At 37.2% G+C, this 27653-nt stretch overlaps 1 protein-coding gene across 12 annotated transcripts in view; it reads left to right on the top strand.

The window, feature by feature from the left end:
- BIRC6 (baculoviral IAP repeat containing 6) overlaps positions 1-27653 on the top strand; it is a 262265-nt gene that overhangs the window by 67314 nt on the left and 167298 nt on the right. For 8 of the 12 annotated variants that reach the window (XR_004428401.1, XM_033176090.1, XM_033176081.1 and 5 more), the window contains exons 11-22: positions 3351-3500; positions 5065-5290; positions 7816-7976; positions 9647-9778; positions 10249-10380; positions 13351-13529; positions 15161-15294; positions 15906-16067; positions 16165-16296; positions 17603-17700; positions 19948-20095; positions 21249-21382. Coding sequence is in view for 11 of the 12 variants with exons in the window: in XM_033176090.1 (XP_033031981.1) it covers positions 3351-3500; positions 5065-5290; positions 7816-7976; positions 9647-9778; positions 10249-10380; positions 13351-13529; positions 15161-15294; positions 15906-16067; positions 16165-16296; positions 17603-17700; positions 19948-20095; positions 21249-21382 (1788 nt within the window). In the remaining variant the exon portion in view is untranslated. The remainder of the gene's footprint in view (positions 1-3350; positions 3501-5064; positions 5291-7815; positions 7977-9646; positions 9779-10248; positions 10381-13350; positions 13530-15160; positions 15295-15905; positions 16068-16164; positions 16297-17602; positions 17701-19947; positions 20096-21248; positions 21383-27653) is intronic. The other 4 variants (XM_033176087.1, XM_033176086.1, XM_033176084.1 and 1 more) reach the window with 2 other exon arrangements.

Genomic DNA, 27653 nt, shown 5'->3' with positions numbered 1-27653 from the left:
GTGGTTGCTTTGGTGGAGGGACTGATCCCTAGAGCTTCCTACTCTGCCATTTGGCATGAAGTCATTGGTCCTCATGTTGATTCTGGTTTCTTTTTCTGATACTGCTTTTTTTTTTTTTTTTTGAGTTATATTTTGGTGCTTTAATAATGCAGTCTACTTCAGAATAATACTTTATTCTCGTAAAATATGTAGGAACTTTGCTCTTATCTCCCCCCACCCCATACATTACATTTAAGTATGTTATAAACCCAACAAAATGGCTGGGTGCGGTGGCTCATGCCTGTAATCCCAGCACTTTGGGAGGCCAAGGTGGGCAGATCACCTGAGCTCAGGAGTTCAAGACCAGCCTGGCCAACATGGCAAAATCTCGTCTCTATTAAAAATACAAAAATTAGCCAGGTGTGGTGGGCGCCTGTAATCCCAACTACTCAGGAGGCTGAGGCAGGGAGAATCACTGGAACCCGGGAGGCGGAGGTTGCAGTGAACCAAGATCACGCCATCACACTCTAGCCTGGGCAACAGAGCAAGACTCTGTCTAAAAAAAAAAAAAAAAAACTACAAAACCAACAAAACATGTTATAATTATTTTATACAACCATTATCTTTTTTAAAAGTTGGCAAAGAAATGAGAAAAACATTTATTTATTGTATTTGCCTACTTACCATTTCTGTTCTTTATTTTTTCCAGTGAATTTGATGTTGCTTTCCTTCTTCTTAAGGGGCTTTCTTTGTTACTTACCATAAGGCAGGTTGCTAGCATAAAGTTCTCTCAGTCTTTGTTTTTCTGGAAATGTCTTCATTTCACATTCATTTTTGAGGATTAATGCTACCTAGAGAATCTGTTGACAGTTTCTCTCTGTACTTTAAATGTCATTCCATTGCTTCTGGTCTCCATTGTTTCTCATAAGTGATCTATTAATTTGTGTTGTTGTTTTCATGTCTGATGAGTAGTTTTTGTCTTGCTGTCTTCATGATCTTCCCTTTGCCTTTGACGCTCAAGAGCTTATATATATGTGTGTTATTTCTTTGTTTATCCTATTTGAGGGTCATTAAACTTGAGTAAATTTGTGGTTTTCTATTGGATTTGGTAAGTTTTTGCCCATTATTTTTTCAAGTGGAATTCTCTTCTTCATGGAATTCCCATTACATGTATGTTCTTAATATTTTATCTGTCCCATAGATCTCCACGCTTCTTTTAATTTTTGTTTAATTTAATTTTATTTTTTTGAGACGAAGTCTTGCTGTTGTCGCCCATGCTGGAGTGCAGTGGCGCGATCTCGGCTCACTGCAAGCTCCACCTCGTGGGTTCAAGTGATTTTCCTGTCTTAGCCTCCTGAGTAGCTCAGGGGATTATAGGCGCCTGCCACCATGCCCGGCTAATTTTTGTAATTTTAGTAGAGACAGGGTTTCACCATGTTGGCCAGGCTGGTATCGAACTCCTGACCTCTGGTGATCTGCCTGCCTCGGTCTCCCAAAGTGCTGGAATTACAGGTGTGAGCCACTGCTCCCAGCCTTTTTTTTAAAATTTTTTTTTTGTTGAGTCGTTTATACCATTATTTCCTGTAATTCTCTATACCCCTGACTTCCTCTTATTCTATAAAAATGTTTACAATAGAATCCTCGAAGTCTTTGCTAAATCTGAAGCCTGAGAAGGCATTTAAAGGTGCACGCGTGTGTGTTTTACATGTTGAATGTGGGTCCCTCTTTCTTTGCATGTCTTGTAATATTTTATTTACTTACTGGACATTTAAGACAACACTATAGAAATCTAGATTTGGATCTCCCTACCTTTTGCCAGGTGGTTATTGCTTTGTTTTGTAATTCATCTGGCTGAATCTGTGAAATCTCTTTTGTATTGTGCAGCTGCTGATTTCTGTCGTTTATTCTGCCTAGTTTTAATTTGTAAGACTTGTTTCTTACTTTGTTTCTTCTGTGGCAGCATAGCTTAGTATTCAGCCAAAGATTGATAGGTTGTAGTATCCAAATACCTTTAGCCAGTAAGGCTGTGCTCAAGTGTGCCCTGGCTTTTATTTTCTGTTGTGCTCTCTCAGGTCTCTTTTGCATAGGCATGGAGGCTTAGTTGACTGAGGATGTAGTAATGGCTTGGGCTCCCTCTTGTCTTTGCTGGACATGTGCACAGCCTCTGCTCAAGGTGGGATTTGTGGAGCGTTTACCAGGCCTCCTGTGCTTCTCTCACTACATGTAATTCCGTGTTAAATCCCTGGTGTTTCTAGTGCTTTGTTTGCCCCAGACAGAATTGTGACCTCAAGTAGCAGACCTTGTTTGTTTCCCATTAAAATCACCACTTTAAACTGGAAACTCTCCATCAATCAAGTCCCATCTGGAGATAGCAATGAATCTACTGCTTTTCCCTGCTTACCTCACCCTCGTTAAATTACAGTTTTGTCTAGCTTTATAGTTGCCTTTCAGGAAGGGGATTTATCATCTTCCTTCTTCTGCCTTGCTGGAAGTGAATCTCCAAATTAGAATGTTAGAATATACTATTACCCGTTAATTTTCTTGTCTTAATTAATGCTAAATTTGCTGTCAGTTTTTTTTCCTGTGACAGAGATTTTAAACTAGAAATTTTAGTTGCCTTCATTTCATTGTGAATGCTTTAAAAAATAAGAGTATTTGTCAAGTTTTGTTACTGTTGAGATTAAGAGATTTGGCTGTGGATTCCAGTATAGCTAGTGCCTCATCTGTAAAATAGCCACAGTAATAGTTCTACCGCATGGGTTTTTGGTAAAGAGTAAATGAATTAATTAAAGCACTTAAAATACTGTCTTATAAAAGTAAGTACTAGATAAATACCTGCTTTCATGTATTTTTTTTTTTTTTTTTTGAGACGGAGTCTTGCTCTGTCGCCTGGGCTGGAGTGCAGTGGCCAGATCTCAGCTCACTGCAAGCTCCACCTCCCGGGTTCACGCCATTCTCCTGCCTCAGCCTCCCAAGTAGCTGGGACTACAGGCGCCCGCCACGTCGCTCGGCTAGTTTTTTTTTTGTATTTTTAGTAGAGACGGGGTTTCATTGTGTTGGCCAGGATGGTCTCGATCTCCTGACCTCATGATCCGCCCGTCTCGGCCTCCCAAAGTGCTGGGATTACAGGCTTGAGCCACCGCGCCCGGCCTCATGTATGTTTATGTATTTATCATTTTCTTCCTAAAAATTTGGTTTCAATTTGTAATTCCTTGGCAATTAAATTTCTAAACTCTCGGAAACACATCACATTGGTAGCTTTCCTTATCTGCCTATGAAGTGACATTAAATTGTTTCCTAAATAGTGTTACATTTGAATATTTGAATGTTTACTCATTTTTCATGTATCTATGAAATTTGCTGCACTGTAGGTGGTGAGCTTCATTTTCTCCAAATTGGAGGAACCTGTGATGATATTGATGAAGCTGATATACTAGTGGATGGATCTCTTTCTAAAGGAATAGAACCATCTTCAGAAGGTTCCAAGCCTTTATCAAATCCTTCAAGTCCCGGCATTTCAGGTGTGATATCAAATTTTTAAATGATTAAAAAAATGATTAGGTATTATTTGTCTTTTTTCTAGTTGTTGGAAGATGTAAACATATTAAAGTAAGGAGTGATTCTCAACCTGTGTGGTATGTTACTCAATATTTGTGAAGTCATCTAAGAGGGTAAAACAAACATTTCAGCCGTTAATGAGCTTTTAGTCTAATTAGAGGAGGGAAAAATCATATAAAAGAGAATTCATTAAGTAAGTATAAAATTAGTAGACTGGCTCATTTATTAATATTACTACTGGAATTGAAAAGCTGAAAAAATGCTGTCACTGAGTATATATTTAGGTGGTATATTCACACATATGTTGTCCCATCCTGAATCTCCAGATAGATTTGTTTATATTTGTTTGTTGTTTTTGCCTTTTTCCCCCCATCCTTGTCCCACATTGCCCTCCAGAGCTTTTTCAAAAGAAGTTTTGCTAGCATGTTACTCCCTGCTGAAAAATCATTATTTGCCTTGTAGACTTTTATGAAATCATTGTAGTCTGCTTCTCAATCTCCAGTTACTTGAATTAACCAAGATGTCTTGGTTAAGTATACAACTTGGTATAAAAAGCTAAAATACTGAATATTCTCATATTTTATAGGTTATTGGTTGAATGGAGAAAAATTTTTATATAAAGTACAGAAAACTACTTTTTAGTAGAGGAAAGATGAATTTTGTAATGAAGAAATAATGTAAAGAAAGGAGATTGACATGCTGTTAATTTTTACAAACTAATCAGATTTAAAAGGGTCTAGACTTTGAGAAAAAGATGTAATTTGAATTAAACTTGTAATAATTTTATAGAACTTGCCATCATTTTTTTCATTGTGAAAATATTCGAAACCTACCAGATTTTATATTTTAGTATTTCATTAATTTTTTAAAATGGGAATAACAGCTTCTCAGCATTTTTTAATGTTACACATTTCACTGATATGAATACATGTATAGCATTTGTAAAGAAACCTAATCAGTATGAAGCACATTATTACTTTTATAATACTAGCATGTACACAAGATTTTCTTAACTGCCACAGAAATAGAAATTTTTTTCACAATTTAATTTTTCAGTTTGTAAGTATTTATTTACCATATAGCTTTTGACTTTTAATTTTTTATTCATTATAAAAGGGCATATGTTATGTACTTGCTGATGTCTAGCATTTATTTTGTAAAAAACAGGGTCTAAAAGTGAATTTTGGTCTGATGTACATTGGCTTGCACTTTAGTACCACTACTTTTCTTGCCGTCCTTATTAGGGCTAAAGTTCAATAAGACCTTTTCTAACGGGTTTGGGTTTCTTCAGTAGTGAGTATTGTCTCTAATTTTAAATATTTAAGTTAGAATTTTGTTCTTTGCTATTATTTAGTCAGAGTTAGTTATCTTAGTTATATGTAGATACCTGAGTCCACTTTATTAACTTTCAGAATATTTGGCAAGTGTTGCAATAGAAAACATAACCATGAATTAAAACTTCATTGTCTTCTTTTTTTTTTTTTTTCTTTAACACCTATTTCAAATACTACTCTCACTAATTTTAAGGAGTTGATTTATTGGTGGACCAGCCATTCACCCTCGAAATCTTGACATCTTTAGTGGAGCTAACCCGCTTTGAGACTTTGACTCCAAGGTTTTCAGCGACTGTTCCTCCATGTTGGGTAGAAGTTCAACAAGAACAGCAGCAAAGGAGGCACCCTCAACATTTGCATCAGCAACACCATGGTGATGCTGCTCAGCATACTCGAACTTGGAAACTACAGACCGACAGGTAAAAGATTTTCCGAAGATGTTTAATTTTAAGTTAATCTTACATATTTGTTAGAGACAATGTAGAATTCCTAGGTATATTACTGTTTTTTTTTTTTTTTTTTTTGAGACAGAGTCTCACTCTGTCACCCAGGCTGGAGTGCAGTGGCATGATCTCGGCTCACTGCAACCACTGCCTCCTGGGTTCAAGTGATTCTCCTGCCTCAGCCTCTCAAGTAGCTGGGATTACAGGCGCGCATCACCATGTCTAGCTAAGTTTTGTATTTTAGGTAGAGACGGAGTTTCACTCTGTTGGCCAGGCTGGTCTCGAATTCCTGATCTCAGGTGATCCACCCACCTGGCCTCCCAAAGTGCTGGGATTATGGGCATGAGCCACCGTGCTTGACCTGTTTATCTTTTAAACTGTCTAAAAGATAAATAGTAATATACCTAGGAATTCTGTGTTGTCTCTAACAAATATGTAAGCTAATTTTTGCATGTTGATGACTTTGTTCCTTCTATTTGTCATACTGATTTTGGAAACTGTTATATTCTTATTCTTATTAATTTTAGGATAAAATAATGAGAGTAATTTACTACTGCAATTAGTTTGGTCACTTAGTTCACAGATTTATTTAACAAATACTCAAATGCTTGTTTTGTATTTAATAAAAGCAGGCACTGTTGTAGTCACTAGTAATATGGGTCTCATGGAATTTACCTCCTAATGGCAATAGAAAGTAGACAGATACATATACCATGCCATATGGGCATAGAAGCTATGAAGACTGTTAAAACAGTATGGCAATCGAGTAGTTGTTGGATAGGTAATTGCATGTAAGTGTGAGAAAGTGAGAGAAAAAGAGAGACAGTGTGTATGATATTTTCAATATAAGGTGCCTAAGAAAGGCTTCCATGACAGTAGCAATATAGAACCCTGAGGTGTATATTTTGTGAGTTCTAGGAAGAGTAATATAACCATTGTTGTTGGAATGCTGTGAATATAGAGAAGAGTGGTAGGGAGGGAGATCCAAAGAGGTAGCTGTGGGCTGGACATGGTCACTCACCCCTGTAATCCCAGCACTTTGGGAAGCCAAGGCAGGTAAATCACTTGAGGCCAGGAGTTTGAGACCAGCTTGGCCAACATGGTGAAACCCCATCTCTACTAAAAATACAAAAAGGAGCTGCGTGTGGTGGTGTGCACCTGTAATCCCAACTACTCGGGAGGCTGAGGCAGAGAATTGCTTGATCCTGGGAGGTGGAGGCTGCAGTAAGCTAAGATTGCGCTCCACTGCAGTCCAGCCTGGGCTACAGGGAGAGACTCCATCTCAAAAAGAAAAAAAGAGGTAGAGGGTACCTGGGAGCTGGATAATGAATGCCTTTATAAAAGGTCAGGCACGGTGGCTCACATCTGTAATCCTAGCATTTTGGGAGACTGACTCAGGAGGATCACTTGAGCCCAGGTGTTCAAGACCCACCTGGGCAATATAGGGAGACCTTGTCTCTATAAATAATAAAAAAAATTTAGCTGGACATGGTGGTATGTGCCTGTGGTCCCAGATATTTGGGAAACTGAGGTGGGAGAATCACTTGAGCCCAGGCAGTCCAGCCATGATTGTGCCACTGCACTCTGGCCTGGGTGACAGAGTGAGACCCCATTTCAAAAAAAAAAAAAAAAAGACTCTCATGCTACGTGAGATGGGAAAGTGTTAGCAGGTTTGAATACAGGAGTGATGTGGTATGATTTATATTTTACAAAGATTACTTTGACTTCTGTATTTAGAATGATGGTTGTGGTGGTGGAGGGCAGTGATAGAGTGGTTCTAGTTTGTTTGCTGTTGTGCTAATTCAGGAATGCTGATGGTAGCTTGGACCATTGTGGTAGTGATGGAGGTAGTGAAAAGAGTGGTTAGATTCTGAATATAATTTGGAGGTACAAGGAATAGAATTTGCTGATGTGTTGAACATACTGTGTGAGAGAAGAGAATAAAGGATGGCTTTCAGGTTTTGGCCTGAGTTCACTGAAAAATGAAGTTTCTGTTTACTGAGATTTGAGAGTGGGTTTTTCATAATGAGTTTGAGATGTTTAGTAGACATTTGGATGTGAGCCTTAAATTTAGTGGAGCAGTTTGGAGATTTTCATTTTCCGGCATATATATAGCATTTAAAACCCAAGAATGAATATATATAAGAAATGCAAGAAATTGTTGTTTCAAAGTGAAGATTCTGGGACCCTACTCATAGATCTAGGGTGGGTACCAGGAATTTGCAAGATATTCACATTAAATCGTTCACACTTTGAGGAATAAGAGTTTATTGGTATGTACAAGTCTCAAGGCAGGTGTAGATTTCTAAAGTAAGATCATTCATTACCCTATGTTTAACCTTCCCCATTGGGAGCTATTTTCTCTCTTGATCCCATTGAGAAACACTAAATTTTGTTGGAAGCTGCAAAGCAAAAAGTAGGAAAGGTGACCTTAATGATAATATGGTTGTGGCTGAAGTAAGATATTTGCTTTATTTAGCATTTTCCCCCTTATTTGACAGCAACAGCTGGGATGAACATGTATTTGAGTTAGTGCTACCTAAAGCTTGTATGGTTGGACATGTGGACTTCAAATTCGTTTTGAACTCAAACATCACCAATATTCCACAGATACAAGTGACACTGCTGAAAAATAAAGCTCCAGGATTAGGGAAAGTCAATGGTAAGAATGGATCAAAATTTATTGTTGAAGATTTTATTTTGTGGTTGATTTCTGAAAACTAATTTTCAACTTGGCTAAGTTTCGTGTCCCTTTCTGCCCGTTATTGCCATTTGCCTGCTCTACTTTTTGTGATTTTATTTAGAAAAGTAATTCAGAGAATATTTCAAAACTTTTCAGTAACCCAGTAATGTTCAGAATTGCATAAACTTGAATCATATAATTATGTTTTTTTGGAAGTGGAATTAGTTCCTGTGTAAATTAGTTTGACTTTTAGCATTACTAGCTTTATGTATTTCTTTTCCTAGGAGAAGACTTGATTGTGAATAGAACTGTTATGGAAGTTACTTTCAAGGTTATTAGTGAAGCCAGCCTTTCATGTAATAAAAATACGCTCATTTTTACTTAGCTTTCTTACAAGTTCAGAATTTGTTGTACTGAGTTATTAAAGTAGATTATACACATTTAGCATGGTTAGAAACTAGCTGTTACTACTCAGTGTTTTCTCCTTAATAAGTTAGTTTAAGGGGCTGGAGATAATTTCATGGTAAAATGGCAACTTAACTCCAGTTTGAAACATTGAAACTTGAAAATTTTCCTTTTTGAAAAAGTACGCATACACCTGGCACTGCATACATCTGGCACTCTCTATCTGTGGGTTTCACATCCCAGCAGTCTGCCAACCTCAGAAACAACCAATCATGGATTGAAAATATTTTTTGGGGGGTTGGGAAATAAAAAAAAAATACAATAAGAAAATATACAGATAAAAAGTAATATCAGACCACATATGGTGGCTAATGCCTCTAATCCCAGCATTTTGAGAGGCCAAGACAGGAGGATCACTTTAGCCCAGGAATTTGAGACCAGCCTGGGCAGTGTAGCAAGACCACATGGGTGCAAAAATTAAAAAAAAAAAATTAGCTGGGTGTGGTGGTGCGCACCTATGGCACTACTCAGATGGCAGTACTCATGAGGCCGAGGCAGAAGGATCACTTGAGCCCAGGATTTGGAGGTTACAGTCAGCTATGACTGTACCACTGCACTCCAGCCTAGGTGACAGAGTGAGACTTTGTCTGAAATAAATAAATGGTATTTGCATGGCATTCACATTGTATTAGGTTTTGTTAGTAAACTACAGATGATTGAAAGTATACAGGAGGATATGAATAAGATTATATACAAATATTATGCCATTTTATATAAGGGACTTGAACATCTGTGGGTTTTGGCATCTGGGGGGGTCCTGGAACTAATTCCCTACAAATACCGAGGGGCGGATGACTGTATGTGTGTCTGTGTATCTATGTGAGTTTATGTGTATATGGGTGTGTTCGTATGTGTGCAATCTTTTGACAGATTTTGAATTAATTGGGTAGAGGACTCAGGATTTAGTAGTTTTAAAGCTCTGCAAATGCTTGTACTATGCAGCCTAGGGTAAGAACTTTTAGTTTAGGTGCCTGCAGATTGTTTCTTGAGGTAAATATTTTATTACCATTAAAAGAGAGAAGAATGTATAAAACAATTGAATCAAAATTTTCCTCCAACCATTTTAAAGCATCTGTGATGAAAATCACACAAGTTCCCAAGTTAACAGGAAATTTTAGATTTTTTAGGCACATAAATCATTGATATTAAAGAAAATTAAGTTTACTAATATTTTTATCCTCTAGAAACAGCAGTAGATAGGCAGATCACCTTTCCTTTGTCTCCAGCTCTTAACATTGAAGTGGAACAAAATGGGAAACCGTCCCTGGTTGATTTGAATGAAGAAATGCAGCACATGGATGTAGAGGAATCACAGTGTGAGTTAAATTATAGAGCTGTTGTCCATGACAGTAAAAGGAGTAGTGATCTGAATGCAACATGTCGGGCAAGATTTCCTTATGGCTTGCAAAAACTTGGTTTCAAGAACACAATTAAAAAATAACCTATAATTCTGCTTTGGCAATATGCTTTAACTTTCAGCTCATCTTTTGTGAACACAGCTGCGCTAATACTTGCATTCTTGGTTTTTAATATCTTGGGATTTGAAATCAAGTCGTGATTTATAATTTTTTGAAAATAAAGGTGAATTGTAAAATAATATGGGAATGGAAAGCAACATAACAAATAATTGATTATAGTTCCTTAGCATGATAATTCTTATTTTAACACATTCTAAGTATGGTAATTTTTGTGGTGGTATTATATGTAAATGGGATGATATTTGCTTATTAAATATTACATTTTAAATAAATGAATTTAAAAGAAAAATATGTATTTTTCTTTTTAGGTCTTAGATTATGTCCATTTTTGGAGGATCATAAAGAAGACATTCTATGTGGGCCAGTATGGCTTGCTAGTGGCCTTGATCTATCAGGGCATGCTGGGATGTTGACGTTAACAAGCCCCAAACTTGTTAAAGGTGAAGTAATGTATTTTACAAAAGCAGAATTAATAATACCACAGTTGTAAAAAGAATTTAAAAAACCTGATCTCAAAAAAATAAGATTGTTTTCTTTGGGACTTTCATTTGAAATTTCATCAGTTTGCTGGTAGCTGAGGTCATTTCCTGTCATAAGTAACTGTATGGTTATCTGATCCCACTTTTTGTGTCTTAGAGGTCTCAGTGCTTTTTGAAAAAACATTGAAGAAATGACTACAGGATGACTTAGTGTGATGTAACAGAGCTCTTTTGAGTAAGCAGACATTATGTTCTGCCATTTTTACCCTTTCTATCACATCAGAGTCTTATCTCTTCAGAGTTTTATTACGTATTATTACAGTATCTTCCCTTAAAAGAGGTTTTTTTGGCTTGTTTTTGTTTTTTTGAGACAGTCTCATTCTGTCACCCAGGCTGGAGTGTAGTGGCGCGATCTTTGCGTGCTGCAACCTCTGCCTCCCAGGTTCAAGTGATTCTCTTGCCTCAGCCTCCCAAGTAGCAGGGATTACACCCAGCTAATTTTTGTATTTTTTTGTAGAGACGGGGTCTCACCATGTTGGCCAAGCTGATCTGGAACTCCTGACCTCAAGTCATCTGCCCACCTTGGCCTCCCAAAGTGTTGGGATTACAGGCGTGAGCCACTGCCACTGGCCAAGAGAGGTTTTTGTTTTGTTTTTTTGAGACAGAGTCTCACTCTGTCACCCAGGTTGGAATGCAGTGCTGTGATCTCAGCTTGCTGCAACACCCGCCTCCCAGGCTCAAGCAGTTCTCGTGCCTCAGCCTCCTGAGTAGCTGGGCCTACAGGCGTGTGCCACAATGCCTGATTAATTTTTTGTAGTATCAGTGGAGACGGGGTTTCATCGTGCTGCCCAGCGTGGTCTCGAACTCTTGAGCTCAGCCAATCTGCCTGCCTGGGTTCCCCAAAGTGTTAGGATTGCAGACGTGAGCCACTGCTCCAGGCCAAAAGAGGATTTTTATTAGAAGAGCTTTGACAGTGTCATATACAATGATTTGAGTGTCATAAACAAATGCAGATTATAATGAATGTTTTAAAATAATGGGCTATCATGTTGATAATAAATAGAAATATCAGTAGTAGGACGTTTTCGGCTTTTGTATCCTAGGGATGAATTTAAAAAAACAACACAAAATGACTAGTTCAGTTGTTAAAGAAATTTGGGGTGGGGTGGGATGTAGCGATCCTTCTCCAACCCAAGAAAATAGCTGAGCATCTATATGGCAACTATTTACATTTGTGTACGTTTGCTTCCTAATGTTTGTCCACATTCACACATAACCGTTTAATTGCAGACATAGTACAGGTCAAGTATCCCTTATCTGAAATGCTTGGGACCAGAAGTGTCTCAGATTTCAGATTTTTTTTCTGGTTTTGGAATATTTGTGGTATACTTGTAATATTTGTATTACAAGTACAAACTATGAAATGTTCCAATGAGCATTTCCTTTTAGCATCATATCGGCTTTCAAAGAGTTTTGCGTTTTGGATTTTCAGATTAGGGATACTTAGCCTGTATATATGCAGGTTTTGTGCTTTCTTATTGTCATTAGGTTTTCGAGATGTTATGTGTTAGGTTTCATGTGAACAAAAAGTAATAAAATCTCAAATTATTTAGATTATAAGTTTTGTTCAGTGAGAGTGTGAATCTTAAATTTTTATGTGGAAATAGAAATATTGGTGTTTTTAAAAATTTTTTATTTTTTAGAGACACAGTCTCCCTGTGTTGTCCAGGCTGGTCTCCAACTCCTAGGCTTAAGGGGTCCTCCTACCTTGGCCTCCCAAAGTGCTAGGATTACAGGTGTGAGCCACCACATCTGGCCAAAAGTACCGATTTTGACAAAATGGAGTGTAGAATTACATGACATGTATTTGGAAAGCCTCAGTACTGTTAAAAATATTAATTTTCTTAGAGTATACTAAGATTTTTTTTCCATAAAATTCTCCCCAACGTCTTTGAAACTGAACAAGGTAAGTGCTAACTTTTTATGGAAGAGTAAAGGGGTAACATTGGCCAAAGAAATTTTGAAACAGAATGTCAGCTACCACAACACAGAGAATAGTACAGTAGTGTTAAGAAAAATGTAACGGTGTAGTGCTAGCACAGCAGGCAGGTAGCTAAGTAGAGTGATAGCATTTATAATCTTGAAAAGATTTAATACCTGGTAATGCAGCAACAGACTGATAGTTTGCTGGCAGATGTAGTAATTTGATGATAATTAAGAAATGTATTTTATATGTAGATTGTATAGTATCCCAGTTTAGTTAATGTAAAACACGTACTAGTGATAATAATTACTTGAATGCTTTCTTTGTGCCAAGCACAATTAAGAGTGGTTTAGTTAACTCTGAGGTAGGAACTATTAGTATCATTTTACATAAAAAAACTGAGCCACAGAGAGGATAATTTGTCACGTGCGTAATAAATGGCAGATCCTTTATCCAAACCCAGGTAGTGACTCTAAAGCCTGCATGCACATTTTTAGCCATCAGTACTGTAATGCTATGTGTGTATATGCACATATATATGGATGTGTGTACATGTATGCACAAGAAGACTGGAGGGATATACATTCTGTAATTATCTGGATGATAGCTTAATGACAGTTTTGTGTGTGTGTGTGTTTGTGTGTATGTAGTTTACAACATTTTTACCATTAAAATGAATAAGATTGGGGGAAAAACATGCCAAATGTTTATCTCAGTTAGTCAAAGATAATGGTTTTATACTATTCATATCATTCCTTTGTTCATTGTTTTTTGCTGACAGCATGTGCAGGTGGTTCAACTTTCTTCTGCTCAAACAGTGTAATTTGAAAGTTCTGGCCTACTGTACTTTTTGTGGAGTTAGTTGTTGATCTTGTTCTATGAAGATGAAAAACAGTGGAATTTATTGGTGATTCAGTTATTTTCCCCATTCTACTCCACTTCTCTAGGTATGGCAGGAGGAAAATATCGTTCGTTTTTAATCCATGTCAAGGCAGTGAATGAAAGAGGAACAGAAGAGATTTGTAATGGTGGAATACGTCCTGTAGTAAGGCTTCCATCCCTAAAACACCAGAGTAACAAGGGTTACTCACTTGCTTCACTTTTGGCTAAAGTTGCAGCAGGCAAGGTATGAAACTGTCATTTTGAACAATAACAATACTGTTGTAAACATTGTGGATCAGATTTAATACACTGTTAAAAGTAGTATGACCCTTCAGTGATGTTTTACTATACACTTGATTTGTTTGTATTTTTTCTTTGGCGTGACTTAAATATATTTGGAAAGAGAAATGTTTTGAATTAACTTTATTATTTTATTTTATTTTGTAGTTTTGAGATGGGGTCTCACTCTTTCCCCCAGGCTGGAATGCAGTGGCGCAAACTTGGCTCACTGCAACCCCTGCCTCCCACGTTCAAGCCATCCTCCCACCTTAGCCTCCCTAGTAGCTGGGATCACAGGCATGTGCCACCACGCCCAGCTAATTTTTGTATTTGTAGTAGAGACGGGGTTTCACCATGTTGGCCAGTCTGGTCTTGACTCCTAACCTCAGGTGATCTGCCCACCTTGGCCTCCCAAAGTGCTGGGGTTACAGGCGTGAGCCACCGCACCCAGCCTGAATTAACTTTAGGCAAATTACCTAGCTTTTATAATGTGTACTGAATAGAGAGTAATTGTTAGCAGATATTTCCCTTTATGATTATTTTAGACCATAATATTTATTTTTTTTGGTATGAGAGTTTCTTCATATGCCCTCTATTGGCAACTCACAATCTTGTTTTTGGTGAATATTTGGGAGCATACAGAAAGAAGTTGGGGAATAATTTTAAGATAGGTTCTAATCCTCATGGTTGATTTTCTGAAAGTAGCTGTGAACCGTGTAGCTCTTTACAATTGACTTATCTTGGATTTCCTGGAACTCAGGAAGGAGGTTTTGTTTATCATCATTATTCATAAGGTATCATACTGATACTGATCAGTAATACCAATCATCTTACATATATATAGGTCTTCCAGTTTTTCAAGGACCTCTGTGTACTTTATCTGATGTAATCTTCGTTATAACTCTGAGGTAGGCATAGCAGGTTCTGTTATCTCCCTTTTTTAAATATTGAAAGTAAGTGAACCTTAGCAATTGGGGAACCTGACATATCTCACGTAGTTATTTTATTATTTCATTATTATTATTATTATTATTATTTTTGAGACAGAGTCTTGCTCTGTTGCCCAGGCTGGAGTGCAGCGATGTGATCTCAGCTTACTGCAGCCTCCACCCCCTGAGTTCAAGTGATTCTCTTGACTCAGCCTCCCAGGTAGCTGGGATTAAAGGCACTTGCCACCATGCTTGGCTAACTTTTGTATTTTTTGGTAGAGATGGGGTTTCACTGTGTTCGTCAGACTGTTCTCGAACTCCTGAGCTCAAGTGATCTGTCTACTTTGGCCTCCCAAAACGCTGGGATTACAGGCCTGAGCCACCGCACTCAGCGGGAATTGGACTTAGGACTTTGGTTTTATCATCTGTAATCATTGGGTTATTGCCTTTAAAATAGTGGCTGTGTCTTTCTTTTTTTCCCCTATTGTAATTCTGGAGAAAATTAGTCATTTACTGAATATGAGGGTAAAAGCTATCATTTTAATTTGAGATTTATGTTTTGATGGCCACAGTTCAATTATTTTCCTTTATTTTATAACTTTAATGGTAAATGATTTTTAGTTTAGTTTTTTTTTTTTTGAATTTTATTATTATTTGTAATGTTTAGGAAAAATCATCTAATGTTAAGAATGAAAATACAAGTGGCACCCGTAAATCTGAAAACCTCCGGGGCTGTGATTTACTTCAAGAGGTCTCTGTCACCATTCGAAGATTTAAGAAAACATCAATTTCTAAGGAAAGGTAATTTCATTGCATTATCTTGCTATTCTTGTAGTAATGAAAGTGCAAAACAGCAACACACACATAGACACACAAATATAAAAATCTTTTACCTGAAAATTTTTGTTTGTTCGTTTTTCTTAAATAATTATAATCTTGATGAGAGTATGAGTTGTCTTTATACTTCATTGGTTTGTCTCTTGTGTCTGCACAGTGCTTGTTATGTAGCAGGAATGGATAATAGATATTAATTTGACATGCACTCGTCAGGCAAGGGAGCGTGTACCTGTAGTCCCAGCTACTCAAGACGTGGGGGTAGGAGAATCACTTGAACCCAGGAGTTTGAGTCCAGTCTGGACAACAGAGAGACACCCAATTTCTGGAGGAAAAAAAAAAAACAAAACAAAAAGAAATTATACACATTCCTTGTCATATTACAACACATTATTGTAAATGTAATTTTTTAAATTTTTTTCTACAAATGAAATACTTGACATATAGCTATTAATTGTTTTTAAATGTACTTGCGATGTTCATGATTTAAAATGAAACATTGCATTACCAGGCAGGTTGTGATAGCTTTAGTTGTTCTGTTTTGGTCGGTAATGTGTTTATATTTTCTTTTTTTGTAGAGTGCAACGATGTGCCATGTTACAGTTTTCAGAATTTCATGAGAAGCTTCTTAACACTCTTTGCAGAAAAACAGATGATGGCCAGATCACAGAACATGCCCAGAGCCTTGTGTTGGATACTCTCTGTTGGTTAGCTGGAGTTCATTCAAATGGACCTGGAAGGTTAATAATTAAAATTTTGTTTACCACTGTTGATTGCCTTTTGGATGTTGTGATTGAAAATACAAGATGAGTCTAAATGTCTGCTATTGTTTTGCAGCTCAAAGGAAGGAAATGAGAGCTTACTTTCAAAAACACGAAAATGTCTGTCAGACATCATACGTGTTTGCTTCTTTGAGGCAGGACGAAGTATAGCCCATAAGTGTGCCCGATTTCTAGCCTTGTGCATTAGGTTGGTATGTTTTTAAGTTGAAAGCATACTTTCTAGGTACACCTGCAATTTAGTGGGTGATACCTTGTTTATAGTGTAATTTGATCCTTGTTTAATGTATGTGTAATTTAAGAGAATTTCAAAAGTTGATGAAGATTGTTGATAATCTTAGCAAGAATTTTGGGTTCTTAGGTGAAAGTGTCATGTTAAATAAGGATGTTTAACTTTTTTTTAGTTTTTTTTTTGAGATGGAGTCTCACTCTGTTGACCAGGCTGGAATGCAGTGACGCTATCTCGGCTCACTGCAAGCTCTGCCTCCAGGGTTCATGCCATTCTCCGGCCCCAGCCTCCCGAGTAGCTGGGACTACAGGCGTCCACCACCATGCCCGGCTAATTTTTTTTTGTATTTTTAGTAGAGATGGGGTTTCACCATTTTAACCAGGATGGTCTTGATCTCCTGACCTTGTGATCTGCCCGCCTCAGCCTCCCAAAGTGCTGGGATTACAGGTGTGAGCCACCGTGCCTAGCCTATTTAACTTTTAAGAAAAGAAGTCTGCTGAGCTTCTCTGCCTATTGGTAGCAGTTTGGAGACTTTGGCAAGGGAACTCTTACACCCCTTTCACTCCTATTTTCCTTGGTTGTCTTTTCTTGCCCTAAAGTGTTTTCTCTGTTATGTAACAATCTTACCGACTTTTTTTGGTAGCATTGTGCAAACCCCTTTTTTCTAAACCCTGAAACAAATTAGAACAGTCTGCCCTGGTCCCCAGGGAATATGTCCCAAGACCCCTCCCCTCCCCAGTGGATACCTGAAACTGTAGATAGTACTGAGCCATATATATGGTATTGTTTTTTTCCTATATGTACATACCTGCAGTAAAGTTTAATTTATAAACTAGGCATAGTAAGAGATTAACAATAGCTACTAATAAAATAGAACAGTTATAATAATATACTATGATAAAAGTTATATGAATGTGGTCTCTCAAAATATCTTATTGTACTGTACTCACCTGTGTTTGAACTGTACTTGACCATGTATAACTGAAACCGTAGAAATTGAAACTGCATATACGGGTTCTTAATGTTTAAAGGTTCCTACTTGCTGCTGTATCTAGGAAGTGTCTAAGAGCTAATGGTCAGTATTGACTCTTGTAAAGATAATGGTTTAATGCATAAGAAAAAATTTACAGTGATCCTTAGTATGATCAGTCCCTGTTATCTTTTGGTATTTTATAGAGCTAAGATTTTTAAGTACCACACCAGGTTTAGGGTACAATTTAGACCTTGAGTAATGTCTTTACAATTTTTCTTTTAAAAAATTTTTCAGTAATGGCAAATGTGACCCATGTCAACCAGGATTTGGATCTGTTCTATTGAAGGCTTTACTTGATAATATGTCGTTTTTACCTGCAGCAGCAACTGGTGGTATGTAAAATTAATCACAAATAGTTGTAGTCATATGGAACATCTCATATATATTACTTAGGATTATTTTGTAACTATGCTTTCTCTATTAAAGTTCACTTTTCTGTAGCTTATCTGTATTTTTTGAAGGGATCGATAGATTGTGGCTGGGTGGGCATATACTCCATCAGTAATATTCCAAGGAAAAGATTCATGGGACAGTTACATTACTATCAAGTCATCTTAATTCATAGCTATTTTTCTGTACTTCATTACAATCATTGAGTTGTTTGGTTGTTTACTGACTATAACAGATCAGATGTCAGAAGCTAGAATTCCAGCATGTGCCAGGGAGGTAACATAAATAAGTAAAACGGTCCAGGTGTCATTGCACACGCATATGTTTTGTGTGATTGGTAGGAACTATGGCAAACTGGAATTTCCTAAAAGGGGCCAGTGTTGTTGTTGTTGTTGTTGTTGTTGTTTTAAAGCACCTGAGGACTCTGTGGAAATGCCTTTCAAGAATGAATGTAATGGGAGATACAGAGTAGAATGATGGATACCAGAGTCTGGGAGGGTGTGAGTGGGGTTTGAAGAGAGGTTGATAAATGAGTATGAACGTATGGTTAGAAGAAATAAGTTCTAGTGTTTGATAGCATGGTAGGGTGACTGTAATTTGTGGTATATTTCAGAATAATTAAAAGATTTGAAATATTCCCAATGCAGAGAGGTGACGGATATCCTAAATACCCTGATTTGATCATTATGCGTTGCATACATATGTCAAAACATCACATGTACCCCCTATATATGTGCAATTATTGTGTATCAAAAAAGAATGAATGTAGTTATCAAGTAGGAATTCATAAAGCAGTTCTCTAAAATACCACATATATAAGGTAGTGAAGATTTTTAAAGATGCTTACTGTTTTTGCTAGTACATAGTGTTACTATAAAGGGCTACTAATTTAACCTTTTAAGTCAAATTTTATTTATTGATAGACATTTTTCACAGTCTGTTTTATTAAAAAACAAACCATTCAGGCTGGGCACAGTGGCTCACACCTGTAATCCCAGCACTTTGGGAGGCCATGGAGGGAGGATTGCTTGAGGCCAGGAGTTTAAAAAACAACCTATTCAACAAGTACCTCAGTGAGTTATGTATTTCATAAAGATTTCATCGTTGTGTTAAAAAAAAAAGCTTGTTTAGAGTTGTTAAAAAGTTATTATATCATTCTCTTAATTTAGATGAAGTGTGTTTATTTTTTTTTAATTTTTTTATTTTTTTGAGACGGAGTCTCGCTCTGTCGCCCAGGCTGGAGTGCAGTGGCCGGATCTCAGCTCACTGCAAGCTCCGCCTCCCGGGTTCACGCCATTCTCCTGCCTCAGCCTCCCGAGCAGCTGGGACTATAGGCGCCCACCACCATGCCCGGCTAGTTTTTTGTATTTTTTAGTAGAGACGGGGTTTCGCTGTGTTAGCCAGGATGGTCTCGATCTCCTGACCTCGTGATCCGCCCATCTCGGCCTCCCAAAGTGCTGGGATTACAGGCTTGAGCCACCGCGCCCGGCCGAAGTGTGTTTATATTTACATGGAATGTATTGTGGCTACAACTATTAACTCTGGAATAGAACATTTTGACTCAGTTGCTCATTACAACTAGTTACGATAGTCTCTTAATGTTTAAAAGCTTCTTAAGGATGGTTTTAAAGTTAGGATGCTTAAGTTTTGGCATGTATGTAGCAGTTAATAAAAAAAGCAAAAATACACTGTCATGATAATCTTTTAAGCAATGTTGATCTGTACCTAACACATTATAGAATAATTTTATTCCCCATTCATTCACTAAAATGGGCTGTTTGAAGCTCACTGCCATCCACTATTTTTAAGAAGTTTTGTACAGAGAAACAGTATTTCGGTAAGGAAGATTTGAAGGACCTGCAGTCTCCTCACTTTCAGCTATTTTGAAGTGTCCCTCAGAGTCATCTCACGTTATTATGCACCTAAATGCCTATGTTGACTTTATGAAACTTCAGAAATGTTTGAAATTTTTAGTGTAAGACTGTACCTCAGTGTGTTGTTTATATTTTAAGTGTCCTCTTCGATCCCTCCAAGGAGTTGTCTTTGTAAATTGCCCATAAGATTTTTTTTTCCAGAAAAAGGAGTGTCTTTCTAGCAAAAGGAGGTATTCTGATAAACAGGTAATCTTAAATTCTCATTATTAGAGGAAAAGGAAAAAGAAACATTTATTTTGTTGTTGTTGTTTCCAGGTTCTGTCTATTGGTATTTTGTCTTACTGAATTATGTGAAAGATGAAGATCTGGCTGGATGCAGTACAGCTTGTGCATCTTTGCTTACTGCAGTGTCCAGACAGTTACAGGACAGGCTAACACCAATGGAGGCTTTACTTCAGACAAGGTATTTTAGTATATCTAATGATTAATAGCAGGCGTCTCTGAGTATGATCATGCCGTTGCAGAGAAGTATTATTTTATGTATATATGCTGAAAATAGTATTTTTCTTACAAAAATGTTTAGTTTATACCTTTTTCCACATGATAGTAGCCTGAGGTTTTATTTTCTTCTGTTTTCTCAGAAATTACTTTTTTTTTTTTTTTTTTTTGAGACCGAGTTTCGCTCTTGTTGCCCAGGCTGGAGTGCAGTGGCGCAATCTTGGCTTACCACAATCTCTGCCTCCCGAGTTCAAGCGATTCTCCTGCCTCAGCCTCCCGAGTAGCTGGGATTATAGACATGCGTCACCAGGCCCGGCTAATTTTGTATTTTTAGTAGAGACGGGGTTTCTACATGTTGGTCAGGCTGTTCGTGAGCTCCCAACCTCAGTTGATCTGCCCACCTCGGCCTCCCAAAGTGCTGGGATTACAGGTGTGAGCCACCGTCCCCGGCCAGAAATTACTCTTTAACAGTTTGATAAATCCTTATGATAATTATTCAGAGGGCTAATTTTATTTAATACTGAAAAGTGGTATCCCCTGCTAATGAAAGAAGAATGTAATGTGTCTGTTTCTCTATGCACTTTATGGATGGAATTATGTGAATCACTTATTGTCCCATAACTAGTATTCTACCTGCTACTTATATTTTAAAACTTGTAACATGATGAATTAAGCAATAGCAAAAGGTTAGATTTAAGTTCTTGCCTGATTGTCTACGTTTGAAGTAGGGCATTCCTTTATTTAGAGCAGAGATTTTAGAATTTCCTAGATTAGATGTTCTGATTTTGATGACATTTTACTCAAAGCCTTTGTACTTGAGGCTGTGTTGTAATGATTCAGGGGAGAGAATAGTGCCTGATTACCCTCGCTTCAATCTGCAGGTGGCAGTCTTAGTACCTTAGTTGCCAGCTTATTGGAATCACATATGTTGAGTCTCTGGAGAGTGTCCTTTAAAGTATGGATTGCAGAGAACATAGTTGAGATTCACTGAATTTGATGGGTCAAATGTAGTCAGCATCTCCCTCTGCGCTGTTAGACTGCTTTTAAAACTAAGTAAAGGTAATTTGTTAATTAGATGGTTGAAAGGAAAATTGTTAGTGCATTATTTTATTTTTCAGATATGGATTATATAGCTCACCATTTGATCCAGTCCTCTTTGATTTGGAGATCAGTGGCTCTTCTTGTAAAAATGTTTATAACAGCAGCATTGGTGTCCAGTCAGATGAAATTGATTTATCAGATGTCCTTTCAGGTAGTGATTTCTTTTATTAAAGGAAATTCTGAATGTTGTGTCTTGGATTTAAGTTGCCATTTGACTTAATAGATTGTAGTCATGATGTTTTTTCTTTAGAAAACTAAAATTCTTTAGAACTTAACATATGAATCATTAAAATATTTGCTAGAAGTTTTTAACTTCCTCTTTCCCCCTGAAGAAAATCCCAGTATATTAAAGTCATGTTTGAAAGGGTTGTGACTTTAATTTTTTGTTTCTGTTATGCATTTCATTTCAGTGTGATTTTAATGCTTATATGAGACTATTTAAAATTTGATTTATTTGTTGTAGCCTTTTCAGTTTTATTTGATGTACCTTTACTGCCTTTATAAAGTTAAAAAAATTTCCTATTTCAAAAATACAAAATTAGTAATATATACTTACTGTAATAAATAAGGATGCACAAACAAAAGATAATTTTCTGCATCTGTCACTTTCTTGAGGTAAGCTTTGTATACATTACATATATCCTTTTATACTTTCTGAAGAATGTGTTTTTCGGATGTATGCATAACACTATTTACATAATCTTTTTAAGTGCTAAAATTTGCTGTCTATTTTTGTTAGATAAAACAGTGACCATTTCATTTTTTTCTTCCATCTAATTACACTTACTACAAATGTTGTTAGGAAATAAAAATGTTAGAAAATTTGCAAACAGATTAATAACCAGATATAAATAAATTTTGAGGGAGAAGTTCAATTTTGTTGAAAAGTAACTTATGAGGTGTGATAAAAGCAAAATTAAAAAAATCAAATACAGAAATATAAATGAAATGTAAAATGCCTCAACCCCAACCTTTCCACCCTCTTAAGTTACTATTGTTAACTGGATGTTTAGCTATTTAAACTTGTTTGCTACCCATATTCGTTAATATAACTTCTAATGATAGATCATACTACATGTACCCGTCTGTCACTTGCTTTTTAATTACTTATGCTGACTTGGATATATGTGTTATTGCTGTATTTGATGCCTTAGGCTCTGATTGCCTTATGCCCATCTCACCATTTTCTGTCTTCTCTATCCAAGTGACGCATCAATTAGGCCATTGCAATGTATGATTGCAACTAAGAGGAGAGATTAGAACTGGAGATACCGATGCCTTCAGTATACCAAAAGAAGCAGTTAAATCCGTTAGGGTAAAAGTGTAAGGGAAAGACTGTAAGGTTCATTCCAAGCTCTGAGGTAGTCAAGTTTGCAAATGAGTAAAGAAGACTCAGAACAAGGGATTTAGAAATCATGATATGTCTCCACTTTAATGTCTCGTCATGTTGTTCCTCATTATTAGTTTTTCTACAGCATTTGTTTTTGTTGTTCTTAATGGCATCTGTGGCACAAGACAGAAATGTGAGTGTTATTCTTGATACTTATATCTTTCTTATCTCCCACATTGAGGATACCACCATATGGCACCTATTTTTCCACCAGTGTATGCAGTTGTTCCTCTCTATCCGTGGGGAATTGGTTCCAGGACTCCTCGCGGACAACAAAATCTGTAAATACTAAAGTCCCTTATAAAAAATGGTGTAGTGCAGTTTGTATATAACTTAATGCATATCCTGCTGTATGCCTTAAATTGTTTCAACATCACTTATAATACCTAATACAATGTTTTTTGTTTTTTTTTTTTTTTTTTTCAGATCTTTGTGGTACTGGTTGGCAGTTTCCGTCTTCTTTTTTTTTTTTTTTTTTTTTTTTTATTATACTTTAAGTTCTAGGGTACATGTGCATGACGTTTATATCATGTATAACTCCCCAATGCAATCCCTCCCTCCTCCCCCCTCCCCATGATAGGCCCCAGTGTGTGATGTTCCCCTTCCCGAGTCCAAGTGATCTCATTGTTCAGTTCCCACCTATGAGTGAGAACATGCGGTGTTTGGTTTTCTCTTCTTGTGATAGTTTGCTAAGAATGATGGATTCCAGCTGCATCCATGTCCCTACAAAGGACGCAAACTCATCCTTTTTTATGGCTGCATAGTATTCCATGGTGTATATGTGCCACATTTTCTTAATCCAGTCTGTCACAGATGGACATTTGGGTTGATTCCAAGTCTTTGCTATTGTGAATAGTGCCGCAATAAACATACGTGTGCATGTGTCTTTGTAGTAGAGTAATTTATAATCCTTTGGGTATATACCCAGTAGTGGGATGGCTGGGTCATATGGTACATCTAGTTCTAGATCCTTGAGGAATCGCCATACTGTTTTCCATAATGGTTGAACTAGTTGACAATCCCACCAACAGTGTAAAAGTGTTCCTATTTCTCCACATCCTCTCCAACACCTGTTGTTTCCTGACTTCTTAATGATTGCCATTCTAACTGGTGTGAGATGGTATCTCATTGTGGTTTTGATTTGCATTTCTCTGATGGCGAGTGATGATGAGCATTTTTTCATATGTCTGTTGGCTGTATGGATGTCTTCTTTTGAGAAATGTCTGTTCATATCCTTTGCCCACTTTTTGATGGGGTTGTTTGTTTTTTTCTTGTATATTTGTTTGAGTTCTTTGTAGATTCTGGATATTAGCCCTTTGTCAGATGAGTAGGTTGCAAAAATTTTCTCCCATTCTGTAGGTTGCCTGTTCACTCTGATGGTAGTTTCTTTTGCTGTGCAAAAGCTCTTTAGTTTAATTAGATCCCATGTGTCAATTTTTGCTTTTGCTGCCGTTGCTTTTGGTGTTTTAGACATGAAGTCCTTGCCCATGCCTATGTCCTGAATGGTACTACCTAGATTTTCTTCTAGGGTTTTTATGGTATTAGGTCTAACATTTAAGTCTCTGATCCATCTTGAATTAATTTTCGTATAAGGGGTAAGGAAAGGATCCAGTTTCAGCTTTCTACTTATGGCTAGCCAATTTTCCCAGCACCATTTATTAAATAGGGAATCCTTTCCCCATTTCTTGTTTTTGTCAGGTTTGTCAAAGATCAGATGGCTGTAGATGTGTGGTATTATTTCTGAGGACTCTGTTCTGTTCCATTGGTCTATATCTCTGTTGTGGTACCAGTACCATGCTGTTTTGGTTACTGTAGCCTTGTAGTATAGTTTGAAGTCAGGTAGCGTGACGCCTCCAGCTTTGTCCTTTTGACTTAGGATTGTCTTGGCAATGCGGGCTCTTTTTTGGTTCCATATGAACTTTAAAGCCGTTTTTTTCCAATTCTGTGAAGAAAGTCATTGGTAGCTTGATGGGGATGGCATTGAATCTATAAATAACCTTGGGCAGTATGGCCATTTTCACGATATTGATTCTTCCAATCCATGAGCATGGTATGTTCTTCCATTTGTTTGTGTCCTCTTTGATTTCACTGAGCAGTGGTTTGTAGTTCTCCTTGAAGAGGTCCTTTACATCCCTTGTAAGCTGGATTCCTAGGTATTTTATTCTCTTTGAAACAATTGTGAATGGAAGTTCATTCCTGATTTGGCTCTCTGCTTGTCTGTTACTGGTGTATAAGAATGCTTGTGATTTTTGCACATTAATTTTGTATCCTGAGACTTTGCTGAAGTTGCTTATCAGCTTAAGGAGATTTTGGGCTGAGACGATGGGGTTTTCTAAATATACAATCATGTCATCTGCGAACAGGGACAATTTGACTTCTTCTTTTCCTAACTGCATACCCTTGATTTCTTTCTCTTGCCTGATTGCCCTAGCCAGAACTTCCAACACGATGTTGAATAGGAGTGGTGAGAGAGGGCATCCCTGTCTTGTGCCAGTTTTCAAAGGGAATTTTTCCAGTTTTTGCCCATTCAGTATGATATTAGCTGTGGGTTTGTCATAAATAGCTCTTATTATTTTGAGGTACGTTCCATCAATACCGAATTTATTGAGCGTTTTTAGCATAAAGGGCTGTTGAATTTTGTCAAAAGCCTTTTCTGCATCTATTGAGATAATCATGTGGTTCTTGTCTTTGGTTCTGTTTATATGCTGGATTACGTTTATTGATTTGCGAATGTTGAACCAGCCTTGCATCCCAGGGATGAAGCCCACTTGATCATGGTGGATAAGCTTTTTGATGTGCTGCTGAATCCGGTTTGCCAGTATTTTATTGAGAATTTTTGCATCGATGTTCATCAGGGATATTGGTCTAAAATTCTCTTTTTTTGTTGTGTCTCTGCCAGGCTTTGGTATCAGGATGATGTTGGCCTCATAAAAAGAGTTAGGGAGGATTCCCTCTTTTTCTATTGATTGAAATAGTTTCAGAAGGAATGGTACCAGCTCCTCTTTGTACCTCTGGTAGAATTCAGCTGTGAATCCATCTGGTCCTGGACTTTTTTTGGTGGGTAGGCTATTAATTGTTGCCTCAATTTCAGAGCCTGCTATTGGTCTATTCAGGGATTCAACTTCTTCCTGGTTCAGTCTTGGGAGAGTGTAAGTGTCCAGGAAATTATCCATTTCTTCTAGATTTTCTAGTTGATTTGCGATACCTAATACAATGTTAATGCTACATGAGTACTTGTTACACTGTATTGTGTAGGGAATAATGACAAGAAAAAAAGGCTGTAACAGACTCAGGCATTCATTTTTTTCCCCTGAATATTTTCTGTCTGTAGTTGGTTAATCCATGGACGCCAAACCCACAGATACAGAGAGCTGACTGGATTTCAAGTTTGTTCACTCTCTTACCTCTCATGATCACAAGTTACAGTCATCTTGAACCCAGACTACAATAATAGCTTTCACAGTGGTCTTCCTACATCTGTTCTTGCCTCACTTTAGTACATTTTCCACATTGCATTGAGTGTGATTGTTCAATTACTTTACCTTTCTCCTTAGAATACTTCTCATGTCTTCCCATCTTCTGAAGTTCAGAGTTTGTAATACAGCATTGAAAATCCTAAATGATTTGGCTGTCTTTTCCTTGCCACTTTATCTTGTGTCATTGCCCCGTTTAGTCTTCTTTGGCCCTGTGATTCTCAAAGTGTGTTCTATAGACCCCCAAAGGGTTCCTGAGATCATTAAGGGGATCTATATGGTCATAACTATTTTGATGATCGTAGAATGATGTTATTTGTCTTTTTGATTTCATTGACATTTTTATTAATTGTGAAAAAGCATGGTATTATTCACTATGCACTTGTAATAAAAACGTCAGTTTCATTTTAAAATGCCCTTGATGCAGTAAAAAATTATTAATTTTATTAAAATTTTAACCCATGAATACACATCTCTTATTCTGAGATGAGTGATATATATGCATAGAGTACTTCTGTGGCATGCCAAAGTACCATGCTTGTTTCAGGGAATTGTGCAGTTGAGTTACAAGCTGAACTACTTGCTTGATTCTTGGAATACCATTTTTATTTGCAGTAATGACTGACAGACAAACTACGCTCATTTACACTGCGTTACTTGACAGTTGTTTTTTGAAAAGTGAATGAGAAACATATCTCCCATAGTAAGCTTGATAGCTTCCCAGTATGTGGACTTTTCTCATGGGATCTGATATTAGAGAGTGTAATTTTCCAATATTGGATAATGAAATGTGTCAGCATTTGGAATATTTGTATACAGTGGTGAACCAATATTTTCCAAATGATCAATGCAATGGTTTCACCATTATGCATGGGTGAAGTTCCTTAAAAGTATAAGATATATCAGCTGATCTTAATGTAACAGAGCTTGAGAAGTTCATTGGTAAAATTTCAGATACCACGTTGTAACCTTTAAGAAATTACCACTTGCCAAGTTTTTGAATATGCAAGTATGTTAAAGTATTCTTTTCCCAACTACATATTTGTGTTGGGCAAGATTTTTTTACCTACTTCTACTAAAATGACATATTACAACATGTCGAATGCAGAGGCAGGTAGGAGAATCCAAGTATCCTCTGATACTTCACTTTTTTTTTTTTTTTTTTTTTTTAGACGGAGTCTCGCTGTGGCGCCTGGGCTGGAGTGCAGTGGCCGGATCTCAGCTTACTGCAAGCTCCGCTGCCTCCCGGGTTCACGCCATTCTCTCGCCTCAGCCTCCCAAGTAGTTGGGACTACAGGCGCTCGCCACCTCGCCCGGCTAGTTTTTTGTATTTTTTAGTAGAGACGGGGTTTCACCATGTTAGCCAGGATGGTCTCTATCTCCTGACCTCGTGATCCGCCTGTCTCGGCCTCCCAAAGTGCTGGGATTACAGGCTTGAGCCACCGCGCCCGGCCTGATACTTCACATTTTAAAGAGATTTTTAAATAGGTAAAACATTGTCACTTTTTTCATCAAATTATTTTTGCTTCAGAGAACAGTTATTTTTCATCAAATTATGC

The sequence above is a fragment of the Trachypithecus francoisi genome, unplaced genomic scaffold (genome assembly GCF_009764315.1).
Source record: "Trachypithecus francoisi isolate TF-2019V2 unplaced genomic scaffold, Tfra_2.0 Lachesis_group17, whole genome shotgun sequence".
Lineage (NCBI taxonomy): Eukaryota > Metazoa > Chordata > Mammalia > Primates > Cercopithecidae > Trachypithecus > Trachypithecus francoisi.
The sequence above is the reverse complement of the archived record's forward strand: the minus strand, read 5'-3'. Positions and strand labels throughout refer to the sequence as shown.